We start from the raw sequence: 15474 nt of genomic DNA, 5'->3' as shown, positions 1-15474 counted from the left end.
GCTGTATCCTCGATGTTCTGGTACCTTCTCCCTTTAGAGGCAGAATCTTTGACGCAGATACACTGGAACACAGACAACACTCCCGGACATGTGTGGCTGTCCAATACTTTGAGCTGAAGCATACAGAGAATCACCGGATAAGGTCACATGAGAATGACTAGTGTGAGGGGAACTCATAAGTGGAGCCCGAAATGTAAGATACCTTCACAGTTGGTGCCTCCCACTGTTCCCGAAGCCTCTTTAACTTGAAAGGTGCCTTCAGCTTTGGTCACTGCTAAGCAGATCCTCAACACCAACCTTCGAAGCAGAGAGCCCACGGAGCCCATCTCCAAAACAAATGCGGCCATCCTGATGTACAGCAAAGGAAGATTTACATCTCTAGGCATATCCTTGGGTGGCCCCTCCAACAGTCTAACCACATGCCAAAATATGCCACCTCACCTTGGAGGAGGCCGTATCAGAGGAGCTTCGGCCTTACCCCATACAAAAGGCCATTGACCCAAGCCCATCATTCTTAGACCCACCAGCCCAGTTCATTCAGACAGACTTGGACCCAACAGCAGACAAATCAACAGATGACTGGGACGACCATTGGCGTGTATGTGGATGCTGCAGACAACCCAGCTTTAGAGCCTTATCCTGTCAAACCCTGATACAGCTTCCTGCCATGTGCAGCAGACCATCGCAAGGTCCAGTACCACGTGGAAGAAATCAAAGAAGACTTCCTTATACAGACTATCTTGACAGATGAGCGGTTTCTGCAATTCCTGCCCATACTTTAAAAGCATGGTATAATGCTCTGCTGAGAATTTTAAGGATCTGGTCATGGCACGAGTAGTCCCAACCAGAAAGGAGAAACCTCTCCATTGGTTCTCATGTGGTGAACACCAGCATCTGGCCTACTGTCAGTAGCATCTCAGTTAGTTGCTCTTTTGCTGGCAAACATTTCTTCAGCTCACATGTCAACTCTATCCTATGTCAAATAATTGGGGAAAAAACACCACGTAGGCTGTGGAAGCTTTCCAAAACCTGCCACAATTTGTAGCTTTGTCACCAGGAGTCATGAGCTGCAGCAAAACAGCAGGCTCATCACTGACTATTGTAGCAGCAATTTCTGGAAGGTCAGTTGGCTATGTGATAGAACCTGCCTCACTACATCAGTGAGGGCAAGGAATCTAGCCCCCCCCTATAATTTCTTATCCCTAAGAAATACAGGACCTGCAGCTGGTACTACTCCTCTGACATCTTAGTCAGTATGTCCTATCCAAGCACATTAATAGAAAGACTACTTTCTGCTGCTCTGCGTTGGACTACATGGTAACACTGGCTCTTAATTCCACATTCCCACCCACCCAGCATATTTCCACATACCCAGCTCATTGCCAGTACCTCAGGTTCATGGCAAGTGAAGTTCATTATCCATTCAAAGAACTACCCTTTTTTTTTTTGTGGGGAGAGAGAGAATCAGAAAAGCCCCTCTGGTGTTCAATCAAATACCAGGCTGTTGTAGCAGCGCAAATTATGTGCAATGGCATTCATGTCTTTACCAGCCAGTCCTATAGGCATGAAAAGAACAGCCAAATCCTCTACCTCACTTGCAGTCAACCAGCTATTTTTCTCCTCCACCATTGGGATTCTCTGCCAATGCCAATCAGTAAGTCACCACAAATGTCCAAACTAGTGCAGACAATTTGGTACTGGGGCTTTTGTCACCAGACTGTCTACTTAGCAGAACACCACCCAGGAATTGCAGTGATAGTTGCAGACTTGCTGAGTAGTGCCACCAACAAACAGGAATGGCAAATGTATTGGTAAATGGAAAAGCTTTGTCTTTGATTGTACATTTCTTAAACGGCCCTTAGGAGCCCCAGTGTATGACATCTGTTACTTGTTGCACCTACAAAAGGCAGAAGTAGCCTTCTCCTATGGAAGAATACATCTAGCCACTTACCTGCAAAACTGTAAGACCAGTTTAGCTTCTATCTACTGGTAGTTAGTCTTTATTGGAGGGATATCCCAACTCGGACACCACCAGTCCATTCATGGGACCTTAACGCTGTCCTTGCATGACATATGGGGCCCGCATTTGAGCTACTACACTCTTGTCCTCTGCAGTTGCTTTCCACGTTACTGTATAAGGATAGTGCTCTACAAACTTTAAATGTTGAGGTGCTGTTTATTCACGTGCACAAAGTTTGGGTTTTCCTTGGAAGACTCGCTTGTTCTCTGGCAAAAGTGTCTCCTTTTCACATCAAACTATTTCTCTTCTGTGTGTGGTGTGTTTTTTTTTTTCCTTCCTCGCCCGACCCCCCCCCCTCTTTCTTCCCTTAACAAATGTTCATTACAGAATGGGCTGTGCATGCTTCAGATGTTTAAAAAAAACACACAAAAAAAACCCTTTTAGACTACACTGACCTCACCATATTATTTAGAAAAAACAAGCAGATCTCTGTATCCCTTAGGCAGCCCCACATAGGCAGTCCAAGGTGGGCCTTGTTGGATGGCTCAAATGCATTGAGGTTTGCTACACCAAAGCAAAACACACAACAGTTTGCTTATGGCATATTCCACTCTAAAGTGAACATTATATATTTCCTAGGTAACATGTAATTTTCACACCTCTGTAAAGCTGAAGGATGGACTGTTAGCTACACTCACTAAGCATTACTGAGTGCACATTAAGGCACAAGAAGTTCGAGTCAGACAAGCAGTAATTAAATTTGTCATAAATGCAAATTGGTAACTAGGCTTGGGAAGGAAGACATTATGAAAAGTAACCACTATTAAAGCTTACCTTGAATATCTAGAGATTTGGAGTAGATGCCTCACCCACTGATTGTTGCATGCTTCAGCACCTATCCACACCCTGGTAGTATGGTACCCCCAGGGCAGCCTCAACCAGAAATGGGAGAAACTTGATAAAGCAGGGATTCAGAACAGATTGTTAAAAATATGTCATGGTTCACCAAAGGGACTCAGCCAGGGCGGTGATGAACATGGTGCCCCCCTGCTGATTACAACCTTGTTCTCTGCCAGCCTCTTCATGGCACTTTAACTGCTGTGAAAAGGCTGGCAGAACAAGTGCTGCATGGTATGGGCATATCCCCCCCCCCCCCCCCAGCATCCTCTAAATGTGCACTGTTTGCATAGCATAGACAGTGCACACTGCGTGGGGCAGCATTGCCGCTTGCTCTATTATGAGCAAGTGACAATGCTGCTGCTACTTTCCCACTGGGCTTACCGTTGGAAACCTTTTGTTTTCTGCCTGTCAGTCCAGTGGGAAAGTTGTAATTGGGCTGGCGGAGGGGTCACCAGCATAGTTTCGACCATCCCATTGGGAGTTTGGCAGACTGGAACAGCCATCCAAACTTGTAATAGTACCCCATGTGTTTGGGGGAGGAAGAAAAGTAGGAGAAAGGGCAATAAAGATTGTCAAGGTATAGAGCAGGCACTGAAATTGGCCACTAACTGGTCTGTTTGGGCAGAGATTGAAGAGAAAGGAGTTGTGTGGTTCATCAAGCCTTGTTTGTTGTCCAAGGAATGTTAAACCCTGCTGTCTGAGAATAGCTTGCTATTATCATTCTTCTCTTTTCCTAACAGGCCTTGGAAAAGATCGCTGCTTACATGAAATCCAGCCGCTTTATAAAAACACCAATCAATAACCGGTCGGCCAAATGGTGCAATGAGAAGTAAAGCCTGCTTCACAAGATGGCAGAAGAGCCATGTGTAACATAGCAAAATCAATATCTGTTTAGTGACTAATAAATCTTCTAGAAAAGTCGACTATTTTTTTTGTCTCGTTGTGCCTTCCCCACTTTTTTTTAACATATATATATATATTTTTTTTTTTAACCTTCACCAAGTTCTCTGTATTTCTCATGTATATGGGAATGTTTTTAAAACATTTTTTTTATCACTAACTTTATTGATTTTCAACTGTAAACAGTCATTCAAAAAGTAACAAGCCCCTTATAGGGCCAGTAACATAAGGAGTCTGACACAGAGAAACATACAAAGGTATAGTAATATAACCAAGGGCGGCTGAGAATTTCGGTGGAATAAGCCTGCCGGGTGGGCAAAGTCTGCATGTTTGGCATTACATTTCAAACAGGGGGTCGGGTGGGGAATCGTGCTTGGCCAAGGCATTAGGCGTCATACATATACACATACATATATGTTCGATGGCATATGTAGCTGCAGATACACATGCTGCGCATGTGGATTCCGACATCTAGTTTTGGGCTCCGTGTTAATTTTTTATTTTATTTTTCCGAGTCATGAGATCAGGTGACTCCTCCCATTGCGCATGGGCATCGACTCAGTTGTTAGTTTTCTTTCCACCGTCGGGTTCGGACGCGTTTCCTTCTCGCTCTGAGATTTCGATTCTGAAAACATTAAACTTTCATTTCAACTGTATTGTATCGATTGGGTTAATCTTCCATCGACACAGCAGTACAGTTGGGGAAACAACTTTTGTTTGCCCTTTGGGGCGTGTGCACCCAACTGGCTTAGTGGGGCCGACCGCGTGGAGAGCCTCATGGATCGGACTCCATTACGATTTTTGCCCTTGGTGCCACGCAAAGTACCCATATACAAACCAGCATCTGGTTTGCAACCTCTGCCTTTCTTCAGACCAGCGGGAGGAAAAGTGTGAGGCCTGTCGATCCTTCTGATTGGAAAAAGACTGAGACAGAAAAGCAAGAAGGCTCAAAATGGCGTCTAAGAGCGGGAAACATTTCGATGTAGAAGAGGAAGAATTAATGCAGACAGCAGTCTCAGTCTGAGATTTGGAGTCCGAGCAGGAAGACAGACCAGTCACAGCCGGACAACATGTGAGTATGTCTGCCCCTGCACCTTCACAAAAGAAAAAACAAAAGGCCTTGGGTATGCCACTGCTGGAGGGCCATGGCTATGCCCGAAAAGACTGTCTGTGACTGATTTTTTTTTTTCTCCCTCCCAGCCCCCCCAAAGGCACCAAAAAAGGCCACTCCTTGGAAACAGCAAAAAGCTCTTTTGTATTTTTCAGACTCTGGTAAACACCAATTTTCGGAGTTGAAAATAAGAGAACCTTCCTCGTCCTCATCTTTTTTGATCCCGAAAACACTTTGGAGCCGAAAGCCAACATATACAGAGGAACATGGACTTTCGAAAAGACTTAAAGAAAGCCGCAAAACCTCTGAAGAGGAGTTAGAGGTAGAATAAATACTGCAAATTATGGATGAAAGGCAATCCAGGAGCCACATCCCTAAAGAAATGGGGAGAATTCTCACAGCACCTGCTTTAAAAACAGAGGAAGCTTGCATTTCAGGAGGAATTGGACACTGCAGCCTCCAGCTAAAGTGCCAAAACCGAAGGAGAAACCACCACCTCCTCTGTCTTCTCCTCCTCATTCTCCACAGCTACCTACCTCTCCTCCCACTAGCCCTACACCAATGCATTCACCCACTCCTTCATATGATTCACAACAGGACACTGTGGATCCATGGGATCTTTATGACCCTGATCCCATCGCAAGCAATGATCTAGACAGCTACCCCTCTAAACCATCACCACCTGAGGATAGTACTGTATATAACCAGGTCATAACTTGGGCTGCAGCCTATCATGGAGTTACCATGCATACATAGCCACTAAAAGAGGATTTGTTTATTCAACACTTTATCCTCAACTCATTCTAGGCACCAATGCCTCCCAATTCTCCCAGGCATGGTAAAACATGCAGATCAGATTTTTAAGGAACCAGTAAAGGCATGCATTATAATACCTAGAATAGAAAAGAAATACAAACCTGCACCATCTGACCCTGATTATATCACCCATCGGGTACCACCGGATTCTGTTGTAGTTGGTGCTGCCAGGAAGAGGGCAAATAATCCTCCGGAGATGCAGCCCCTCCTGATAAGGTGAGCAGGAAATTCAATGCTGCAGGGAAAATTTGCGTCCCAAGCAGCAAACCAGTGGAGGATAGCAAACTCACAAGCACTACTAGCACGTTATGACTGAGCCCATTGGGACGAGATGCAAGATATAATGCAGCATCTCCCCAAAGAACACCAAAAAAGGGCTCATCAAGTAGTGGAGGAAGGGCAAGACATCACAAACAACCAAATAAGATCTGCCCTGGATGCAGCAGACACCGCTGCTAGGAGTGTCAACACAGCAGTCACTATACGTAGACATGCATGGCTCTGATCTTCTGGATTCAAACTGGAATTACAGCTGGCTGTGTTAAACATGACTTTCGACAAAAAAACATCGTTTTGGGCCAGAGGTAGACACAGTAATTGAAACTATGAAAAGACTCTGACACAGCAAAAGCAAGGGGTGCACTCTATTCTACGCTATATAGGGGGTCATTTTGTAAACCTCAGTTTCGAGGTGGTTTCAGACCACAGCCCTCAGAGGCATCAGCCTCTCAAACAAAACCAGCTTACCAAACACAGTACCAACTTTTTAGTTTTAGAGGCACATACAGAGGACAATACTCCAGAAATAGAGGAAAATTCCAGACCTCTAAGCAGCCTACAACACACCCAAAACAGTGACTTACTTCACTCCTTTCCACTCCACACCTCGTGTGTGTGTGTTGGGGGGGGGGGGGGGGGGGAGAAGGACTACAACAGTTCAACACACATTGGCAAAATATTACCACAGACAACTGGGTACTATCAATTATCTGCAATGGTAATTGCCAAGAATTTATAAACACCCCTCCATCTATACAACCAAAATTTCACAAATTAACCACAGAACACACACTTCTGTTACAAGAAGAGGTCCAATCTCTACTACTCATAAAAGCAATAGTTAGTTCCACAGTCTCCGGAAGGAAAAGGAGTTTATTCATACTTTCTAATTCCCAAAAAGATGGCGCCCGCAGGCCAATTTTAGACCTCAGGGCCCTCAATCTTTACATCCTGTCAGAAAAATTTCACATGGTAACTTTACAGGATGTCATCCCAATTCTACAAAAAAAGATTTTATGACTGCATTGGACCTCAAGGATGTGTATTTTCACGTACCCACCCATCCATCCTGTCCACAGAAAATATCTCAGGTTTGTCATTCAAGGAAAACACTACCAATTCGAAGTGTTACCCTTCGGAATAACAAGGGTGCCAAGAGTATTCACAAAGTGCTTGGCATTAGTGGCAGCTTACCTAAGAAGACAACATATGCATGTCTTTCCATATCTAGGCGATTGGCTAATAAAATCAAGCAGTCGTACACAATGCCAAAATCATACACATTATTAATACAAACCTTACACACAAGGCTTCTCAAACTACCAAAAATCACACCTCCAGCCAGCACAAATACAACTATATGTAGGGGCAGTACTAAATACTCAACAAGCTCTAGCATATCCAATCACACAAAGGATACAAGCTTTTCAAAACCTAATTCCACAAATACCACAAAATCAATAATAGACTAATTTGTCATGAAAATACTAGGAATGATGGCATCTTGCATTGTAATTGTTCCACATGCAATATTAAACAGGCAGCCCTCACGACAGTGCCTTGCACAACAGTGTTCACAGGCACATGGTCAACTCCAATATCTAGTGTTGATAGACCGCCAAACATATATGTCCCTTCAGTGGTGGAATTCTACCAATCTAAACAAAGGGCGGTCATTTCAGGACCATGTGCCTTAGACCATAATTACAACAGAAGCATCAGTGATTGGTTGGGAGCTCGCCTAAACAATCACAACATGCAAGGACAATAGGATGTCAAACAAACAGCTACATATAAACCACTTGGAGTTATTAGCAGTATTTCTGGCACTCAAAGCTTTTCAACCTCTTCTCACACAGAAGAATGTTCTTATAAAAACAGACAACATGACAACCATGTATTATCTCAATAAACGGGGAGGGACACCTTCATCCCAACTGTCCCTTCTAGCCCAAAAAAATTGGAAATGGGCAATCCACAACCATATTCATCTATTAGCACAGTATATCCCAAGGATAAACTATCAGTTGGCAGACCTCAGCAGGGATCACCAACAAACTCACGTATGGGAGATTCATCCTCCAGTACTTTCAAAAGTGGGGAACACCAAACATGAAGCTGTTCGCAACAAACTAAAAAACTAAATGCCAAAACTTCGTATCCAGACACCCACATCCCCTATCCCAGGGCAATGTTCTATGGATCGATTGGTCAAGGATATTTGTGAAGGCTTCTCCCCCACCCCCTTCTGTTTCTAGTCAACAAGTTGCGTCAAACTTCACTCAACATGATAACTCATAGCACCAACATGGGCATGTCAGCCATGGTACACAACATTACTAGATCTATTGGTAGTACCACATTCCAAAATTACATGCAAACCAGATCTGTTGACGTGAGCCAGGGGTCAGATCAGACATCCAAATACCAAGGCACTCAATCTAGCAATTTTGCTCCTGAGGTCATAGAGTTTCGATATTTACAACTCCCATCAGAATGTATGGAAGTTATTAAACAAGCAAGAAAAACCACTACTAGACAGTGCTATGCAAACAAATGGAAAAGATTTGCATATTACTGTCAATCTAAAGTTCTAGACCCTCTTACAGCATCAATACAAGATATTGTATGTTTTTTACAAAAATCTAACTTAGCATTTTCTTCCATAAAAATACATCTTGCTGCATATTTACAAAATATTCCTCTTTATTTAGAGTTCCTGTCATTAAAGTGTTCATGGAAGGCTTAGAACACATCATTCCACCTAGAACGCCACCAGTTCCATCATGGAGCCTAAATATAGTGCTTACAAGACGTATGGGTCCACCGTTTGAGCCAATGCACTCATGTCAACTGCAGTTTCTATCATGGAAAGTTGTGTTCGTAGTAGCAATTACTTCTTTGCGAAGAGTAAGTGAAATACAAGCTTTTACTCTTGAGGAACCTTTCTTCCAAGTACACAAAGTTGTGTTGAGAACAAATCCAAAATTTCTACCAAAAGTCATATCACCATTTCACATTAATCAAACTGTGGAACTGCCAGTCATCTTTCCACAGCCAGATTCTGTGGCAGAAAGAGCTCTATATACATTGGACATCAAAAGCATTTTAATGTACTATATAGACAGAACTAAACCATTTAGAAAGTCTAAACAACTAGTTGTAGCTTTCCAAAAACCACATATAGGTAATCCTATATCAAAACAAGGTTTAGCAAGATGGATTGTAAAGTGCATCGAAACATGCTATATCAAAGCAAAAAGACAGCTTTTAGTTACTCCCAAAGCACATTTACAAGAAAGAAAGGTGTGACAATGGCTTTCTGAGGGAATATAACTGTGACTGAAATATGTAAAGCAGCTACATGGTCAACACCACATACATTCACTCTACACTACTGTGTGGACGTATTATCAAAACAAGAAGCCACAGTAGGTCAAGCTGTCCTAAGAACATTATTTCAAACAACCAACTCCTATAGGCTAACCACTGCTATTTTTTGGGAGGACACACTGCTTTGTAGTCTATTTACAGCATGTGTATCTGCAGCTACACATGCCATCGAACGGAACATTCCACCCAGTGTACATCTATTCGTGGCTTGTTCTACTGCAGATTCACATGCACCCTCCCACCTCCCTGGAAGCCTGGAGTCATTTAAGTTACTACATTTGTATATACATTTACATTTGCATGGACATCTCTTGCTTTATACCTAATATACTCTATTACTCCTTCCTTTACCCTCTGGCGGGAAAACAATCTAACAACTGGGTCTGCCCATGCGCAGTGGAACCGAAGAGGAGGAGTCACTCGATCTCTTGACTCAAAGACTTCTTCAAAGAAAAACAGCTTGTAACACTCCGAGCCCAACACTAGATGTAGGAATCCATATGCACAGCATGTGATTCTGCAGCAGAACATGCCACAAACCGATGTACACTGGGTAAGTGACATTTTCCAGATATATATATTTTCTTTGTAAAACATTTTAATCCAATAGTTTATGCCTATGATTAAGAGATTGTACATGTTTGTGTGCTGCACTCTGACTACACCTTGTCTGAGATACCCCGTCCCAGATCTGTCCCCGAGCTTCCTGCTCACGCTGGTCATTAAGTGGGAGCCTTGTAAGACAAGTGTGATAAAGTTTTGGATATGAGACTGGCCTTAGAATCTGCTGTAATCAAAGAAAGTGAGGCAAAATCTAAAGGGGGTAGGTGTGACCGTAATGTACTTTGAAGACTAAGGACAAAGTGATACATTTGGGTGGCTGTTATGAAGCGAGGGTCTTCCATCCTGGAGATGCCTGTCTGGGAAACGGTTGCCTGTGGTAAGTGATGGGAGTGAAGGGTACGGTGGTGTAGTTTTCCTATGTATGTGGAAGCCATGGATCCTCTTTCAGAGGAAGTACTGGTGAGTATAATGTAGGGGATGCCAGTAGATGTCCTAAGTAGTGCCATGCCCAGCAGGTTGTGGCAAGGGGTTGAACATCCGTAGTGTCTAATGGGACGCCAGATGGGAGCAGGGTTGTCAAATGTGTAGGGAACACTAGCTCCCTTTCTGGTATGTTGTATGGCAAGTGGGCATCCGGATGGTACCAATAAGTGTAATGGCACTGTGCAGTCAGATAATATAGTTGAAAGTAGGGAGCACTGAATCCTTCTCGTTTGCAAGGGAGTGAGAGGATCTCCCAGTGTATGTGTGGGTGCCTCCTGGCCCATATCTATCAGGTAAGTGAGCTCTGTATGTTCTGAAGAATGAGTTAGTGAGGGGAATTGGAATGTTTCCAAAGAGATGAGAACCAAGGCAGTAGCACCATTTTTTTTTTTCTTTTTCTTTTTAAATCAAGGAAATATGACCTGCAATGGACAAGGAGCGGTGGATCCAGCGTTCTATCTGAGTTCAGTTTTTCCACTGTGGGGCCGTAGTTGAAGTGGATTATTTGTTTATAGTCCCTATGTATGTAAAAGCCTAGTATTTAACCTGATCTGTACAGGTAAGGAAAACTCGCAGGTAATAGTCTGATTTATCTGTAGCCCTGAGAAGGTGCCATAGTAGGTGATCTTGGTGAGTACAGGACTCTGGTTAGTGGTAGGGTAACAAAGGAAGAGGAGGATGTCCTCAGCATAAAGGGAGACGAGCAAGCGTCCGGTCTTGAACTGTAGAGTTATATGCAAGTCTCTCCCGTGTAGATGCCGTATCAGTGTGTCCACTGTGAGTATGAATAGAGGGGCAAAAGGGGCATACTAGTCTTGTGCTTCTAGTAATGAAGAAAGAAGTAAGTGTGCCATTGACCCAGATGTGTGCAGTTGGAAATGTGTACAGCAGCACTATCAGAGCAGAGAAGCCCCGTGAGATCAAGAGCTTGCGGAGGGTGGCCTCAAAGAATGGGCACTCAAGCGAATCGAAAGCCTTCTCTGCATCCAGCAGGGCTATTGCTGCAGGGATTCTGGGTGATACGCTGAAGAGTGGCGAAGACTGTGCAGAGGTTGATGGAGGTCGATCTGTGTGGCACAAATCCTGATTGAGCTGGTGAGAATCTGATCTAGTAACAAGTACAGTCTGTTAGTGGCCAGCTTTGCTACGATTTTGTTGTCAAATTTCAATAATTGTGGGGGAGTGATGAGCCACAGAGCGTGGGGCATTCCCTCAGGCTTCAGGAGCAAAGTGATCACTGCTTCTCCAAGAATGGGGGGAGTACTTTCTCTACCACTGCCTCCTGGTACATGTCAAGGAGGTGAGGAGTCGGGAGATTCTTGTATGTCTCGACACCTGTAAAGCCATCTGACCTGGGTGCTTTAGAACCATCCCGTGGATATATGGCCAGTAGAAGCTCCTCAGTGTAGGGCTCACTGAGAAATTGTTGCTCTGAACTTAGTCAAGCCATAGCCACCTCCTCTAAATATTGTAGAAGAGCTGGGCTGCTGGAGGGGATCCTGGCAGTATACAACTGTTTATGATAGTTAAGAAGTTGTGCCTGAACGCCCATAGTGCCATCTAGGCTTTTTATCTCCAGGATGTAGGAGATGGAGCTAGATGGGTGAATGAGGAGGGCCAGCATATGGCTGGGGGTCTCACCTTCACCATAGTGGCGTATTCACCAATATATTTGATCTTGTTCCCTGAATTCATCCATAAGGCGGGACCTAGTCCGCAACAAGGGTTCTTCAGGATTAGTAACGTAGTCGTCATCCAGCTTAGACTTGGCAGCCTCTACATGTTCCCGTCATATAGAACGCAGCACACCCAAATGTTTGGATATAATAATTTCCCTGATGTAGGTCTTGAAAGCCTCCCATATCACCGCCCACAATGGGGCCGAGGGTGCATTATGGTTGAAATATTCAGTAATCACCAAGAAGATCTTGCGGAAAGCGTCATCATGCAGGGCCAATGTGGGAAAGTTCCATGGGTGTTCCAAATAGGCCATGCATGGGATGTGTAGTTCAAGTCGGACCAGGAAGTGGTCTGAAAGTGTGTGTGGTAGATGGGCTGTGCTGCCCTGTCATGACCAATGGCGACAGCAGCCAGAAATCAATCTGCGACCAGGTGCCTTGGGTGGTGGAGTAGAAAGTGTATGGGAGCGTGGCACTCGTGGATAGTCGCCACGGGTCATGGAGGGAGTGTTTCACATATGTCACAGAGAACCTGCAACAATCTAGGCTTGTTGGAGGAATGTAGGGAGGTGGTGTCTAAGGTGGGGTCTTGTAGCAAGTTAGTCATCCCCGATTATCAGGTGTTTAGCAGGTTCCATGTCCAAGTGCCGCTGTATCATGTGAAATAAACTCAGGAATATCATTATTTGGGCCATGTATGTTGAGTAAAGCTATATGGCGGCCAGCTAGAATGCCCCTCACCAGTAGAACTCTGCCACTATGGTGTGTTGGTGATGGAATGGTGAAGATTTGTGAACCAGGATGCAAACCCCCCGTGAGTAGGAGCTAGGAGTGGATAAATATGGGTGTGGACCCCATTGTTTGGCTAATGGGGAGGTAGAGGTGGGAGGCATATGGGTCTCTTGCAGGAAGGCGACTTGTACACCATGCCTTGTCAGATACTGTTGAACCTGCTTCCCTTTGTGGGGTTTGTTGAGGCCCTGGGTGTTCCATAGGATCAGTGTGATGTCCAATGTCTGCTGCATTGGTGTCTGTCGGCCTTTTATCTGGTGAATGGTGGTGTACCAGATTCGTGAATTGGCACGTTGGTTTGCAACATAGAAACAATACAGTAACTGAATACATATACAACACCACCTTTGTTGAACATGACAGGTGAAACCCAAACCATTTGAATATGGAATGAACCCAAAAGATCAAGTAACATGGCCTCCACCATGGGGTGGCAACACTACCGTGGATAGGCCCCATTTCTCCAGTATGCAAGAAAAGAGAATTAAGTCTTATTGAGGAGCCCCAGAGGGGTGCAATTGACCCAGGATTGCAGGGCCCATTCCAAAGGGAGGGTGGATGGGCATCTGAATCCAGGTCTAATTATGTCACAAAGTAGCCTGGCGCCACACAGTCAACGATCAGTCCGATGTGAAGTGTTCCTGCCTGGCAGCATTGATGAAGCATTCTGAGTTGTGCTGTCCTGGCTTGACAATGTCTTGGGAAATCTACCTCTCCAGTTGGCTGGTCAAAGATGCGTGGTTTCCCATCTGGGACATATACACATTCTGGCTGGGTACAACATACCATAGCAACATTTCCTGAAATTGACTTCCTGAAATTTCTGTCTGGCCTGTATAGCTACAGTGTAGTCAGGATAGATGGATATTGTAGTGCTGTGTTATTGGAAAGGAGCTTTTTCGCGTGCCAAGCACAGGGAAGTGTTGCGGTCCCTAAAGTTGAGCGGGCGATGATTGGACGTGTGGTGGCACCGGCTGTGTCCTAAGAGATCTGTGGGCACGTTCCACAACAAATGTAAATGTAAAGCTGGAACAGTCAAAAAGCTCAGTAAGCAAACGTTCAACAAAGATGTGCATGCGTGCTGTGTTCGTAGTATCTGCTACTCCAAGGATGCATATGTTGTTACGTCTACTTCTCACCTCTAGGTCCTTGTTTTTAACTGTGACAGTGTGCAGACCGGCCTCGAGCACCTCCAGCCTTTTGGCATGTTTAGGAGTGATGTCCTCTGTCTTGGATATTCAGTTCTCCTCCTGGTCCAGACGCAGGTCCTGGCAATCGAGGTGCTTTCCCATTCGGTCTAGGCTACCCACCATTGCGTCAAATCTTGCATTGATGGCCTTGAAGCTGGGGCAGAGAATCAGAATGGCTGCGGTGCTGTGCCGCATCATCGTGTCTGTGCGGTCCCTGCTCCTGCATGGTGGTCTCCCCTAGTTGTGGCAAATGTTTTTGCCTGTCAAAGGTGAGTCTACATTGCCTGGGGTCTGTTTAACCCATGACAGCGTGGGCCATGCACGAAAGTTGAATGTTCACAGCAGTCAAGTATAACTGCATGCAAGTTATAGTGGGCCCATCAATGTATCAGGGTGGCAGCCCTCCCCTTTACACCCCCCTCCCCCCACTGTATGGGGAAGGGGTGGTGGTGAAATGCACCCCTCGGATGCTTGCTCCCCCTCACCGCACCCCCTTACTAAGAAGCTGTAGGTTACTCAGTACCCTGAATCTCAGTACTCTATCCATGCACACATCATTTGGCCTCCTATGCTATTTTGCTTCACAAGGGTTAAGTGTAAGGCAGCTGGAGGGAACAAATCCCAGATCATTGCATGTTTGAGGTAGTTTGAATGGAGTTATAGAATTATGTATTATTGTGTTCTGTTGAGAGAGTCTTTTGTAATTGTTAGAAATACGCAGTGTTTGTTTTAACATTTATGGGCATAATATGTTGTTTGATTATTTGCATGTCTATCTGTCGCACTACCCACAGAAATAGTGTTTGCACTAGTTATTTTCTTATCAATGTTGTAACTAATAAGTACTTGTTTTGCTGTCTAAAGTATCTTCTGGATTACCATGATCTGCTTAATACAGCCATCTGTTGGTTGGGTCTAGATGTTTTCCTAATATTTCTTTTTTTTGTTTTTGCATTGGCTTGGGTGGAGTATCTAGGACTTACTATGAGGTACACTTATAGGAACAAAATGCTACATGAGTTAAACTTTAGATTTTATTTCTCATCATCACTGTTTGGTTTGGAGGAGTGCCAGGATAGCTCGAAGTTAACAGAGAATTTGTAATGGTTTTTTTTTATCATGCTACCGATGCATGACAAGAGGTCTTCCAGTGGAGATCAGTCAATGCTAGAATAAGTTACTTGGGTTTTACCGAACTGTCTTTAACTGGGTCTGGGAATGTTTACAGGAAAGGGTCTTGTTGCTGAGGATCCTCATTTCCATCTTTTTTTTTATTATTAGTATGGTCTGTCTAATCTGAAAGTTCGCTATAAATAAGGAATACTTTGTATGTATGTTGTGCCTCCCTGGAACTCTCAACTAAAAATCTTTGATGTATAAATAGTATACATTGGGCAAAAGGACACG

The 15474-nt window shown here is 44.3% G+C and overlaps 1 protein-coding gene across 1 annotated transcript in view; it reads left to right on the top strand.

The window, feature by feature from the left end:
• LOC138299791 (glutathione S-transferase Mu 5-like) overlaps window positions 1-3783 on the top strand; it is a 70083-nt gene extending 66300 nt beyond the window's left edge. Inside the window, exon 8 of the mRNA XM_069238347.1 lies at window positions 3601-3783. Coding sequence (XP_069094448.1) covers window positions 3601-3693 — 93 coding nt within the window. The 3' untranslated portion in view covers window positions 3694-3783. The remainder of the gene's footprint in view (window positions 1-3600) is intronic.
• The last annotated feature ends 11691 nt before the right edge of the window (window positions 3784-15474 follow it).

Source organism: Pleurodeles waltl, chromosome 6 (genome assembly GCF_031143425.1).
Source record: "Pleurodeles waltl isolate 20211129_DDA chromosome 6, aPleWal1.hap1.20221129, whole genome shotgun sequence".
Lineage (NCBI taxonomy): Eukaryota > Metazoa > Chordata > Amphibia > Caudata > Salamandridae > Pleurodeles > Pleurodeles waltl.
This window is presented reverse-complemented; position numbering and strand designations above follow the sequence as displayed.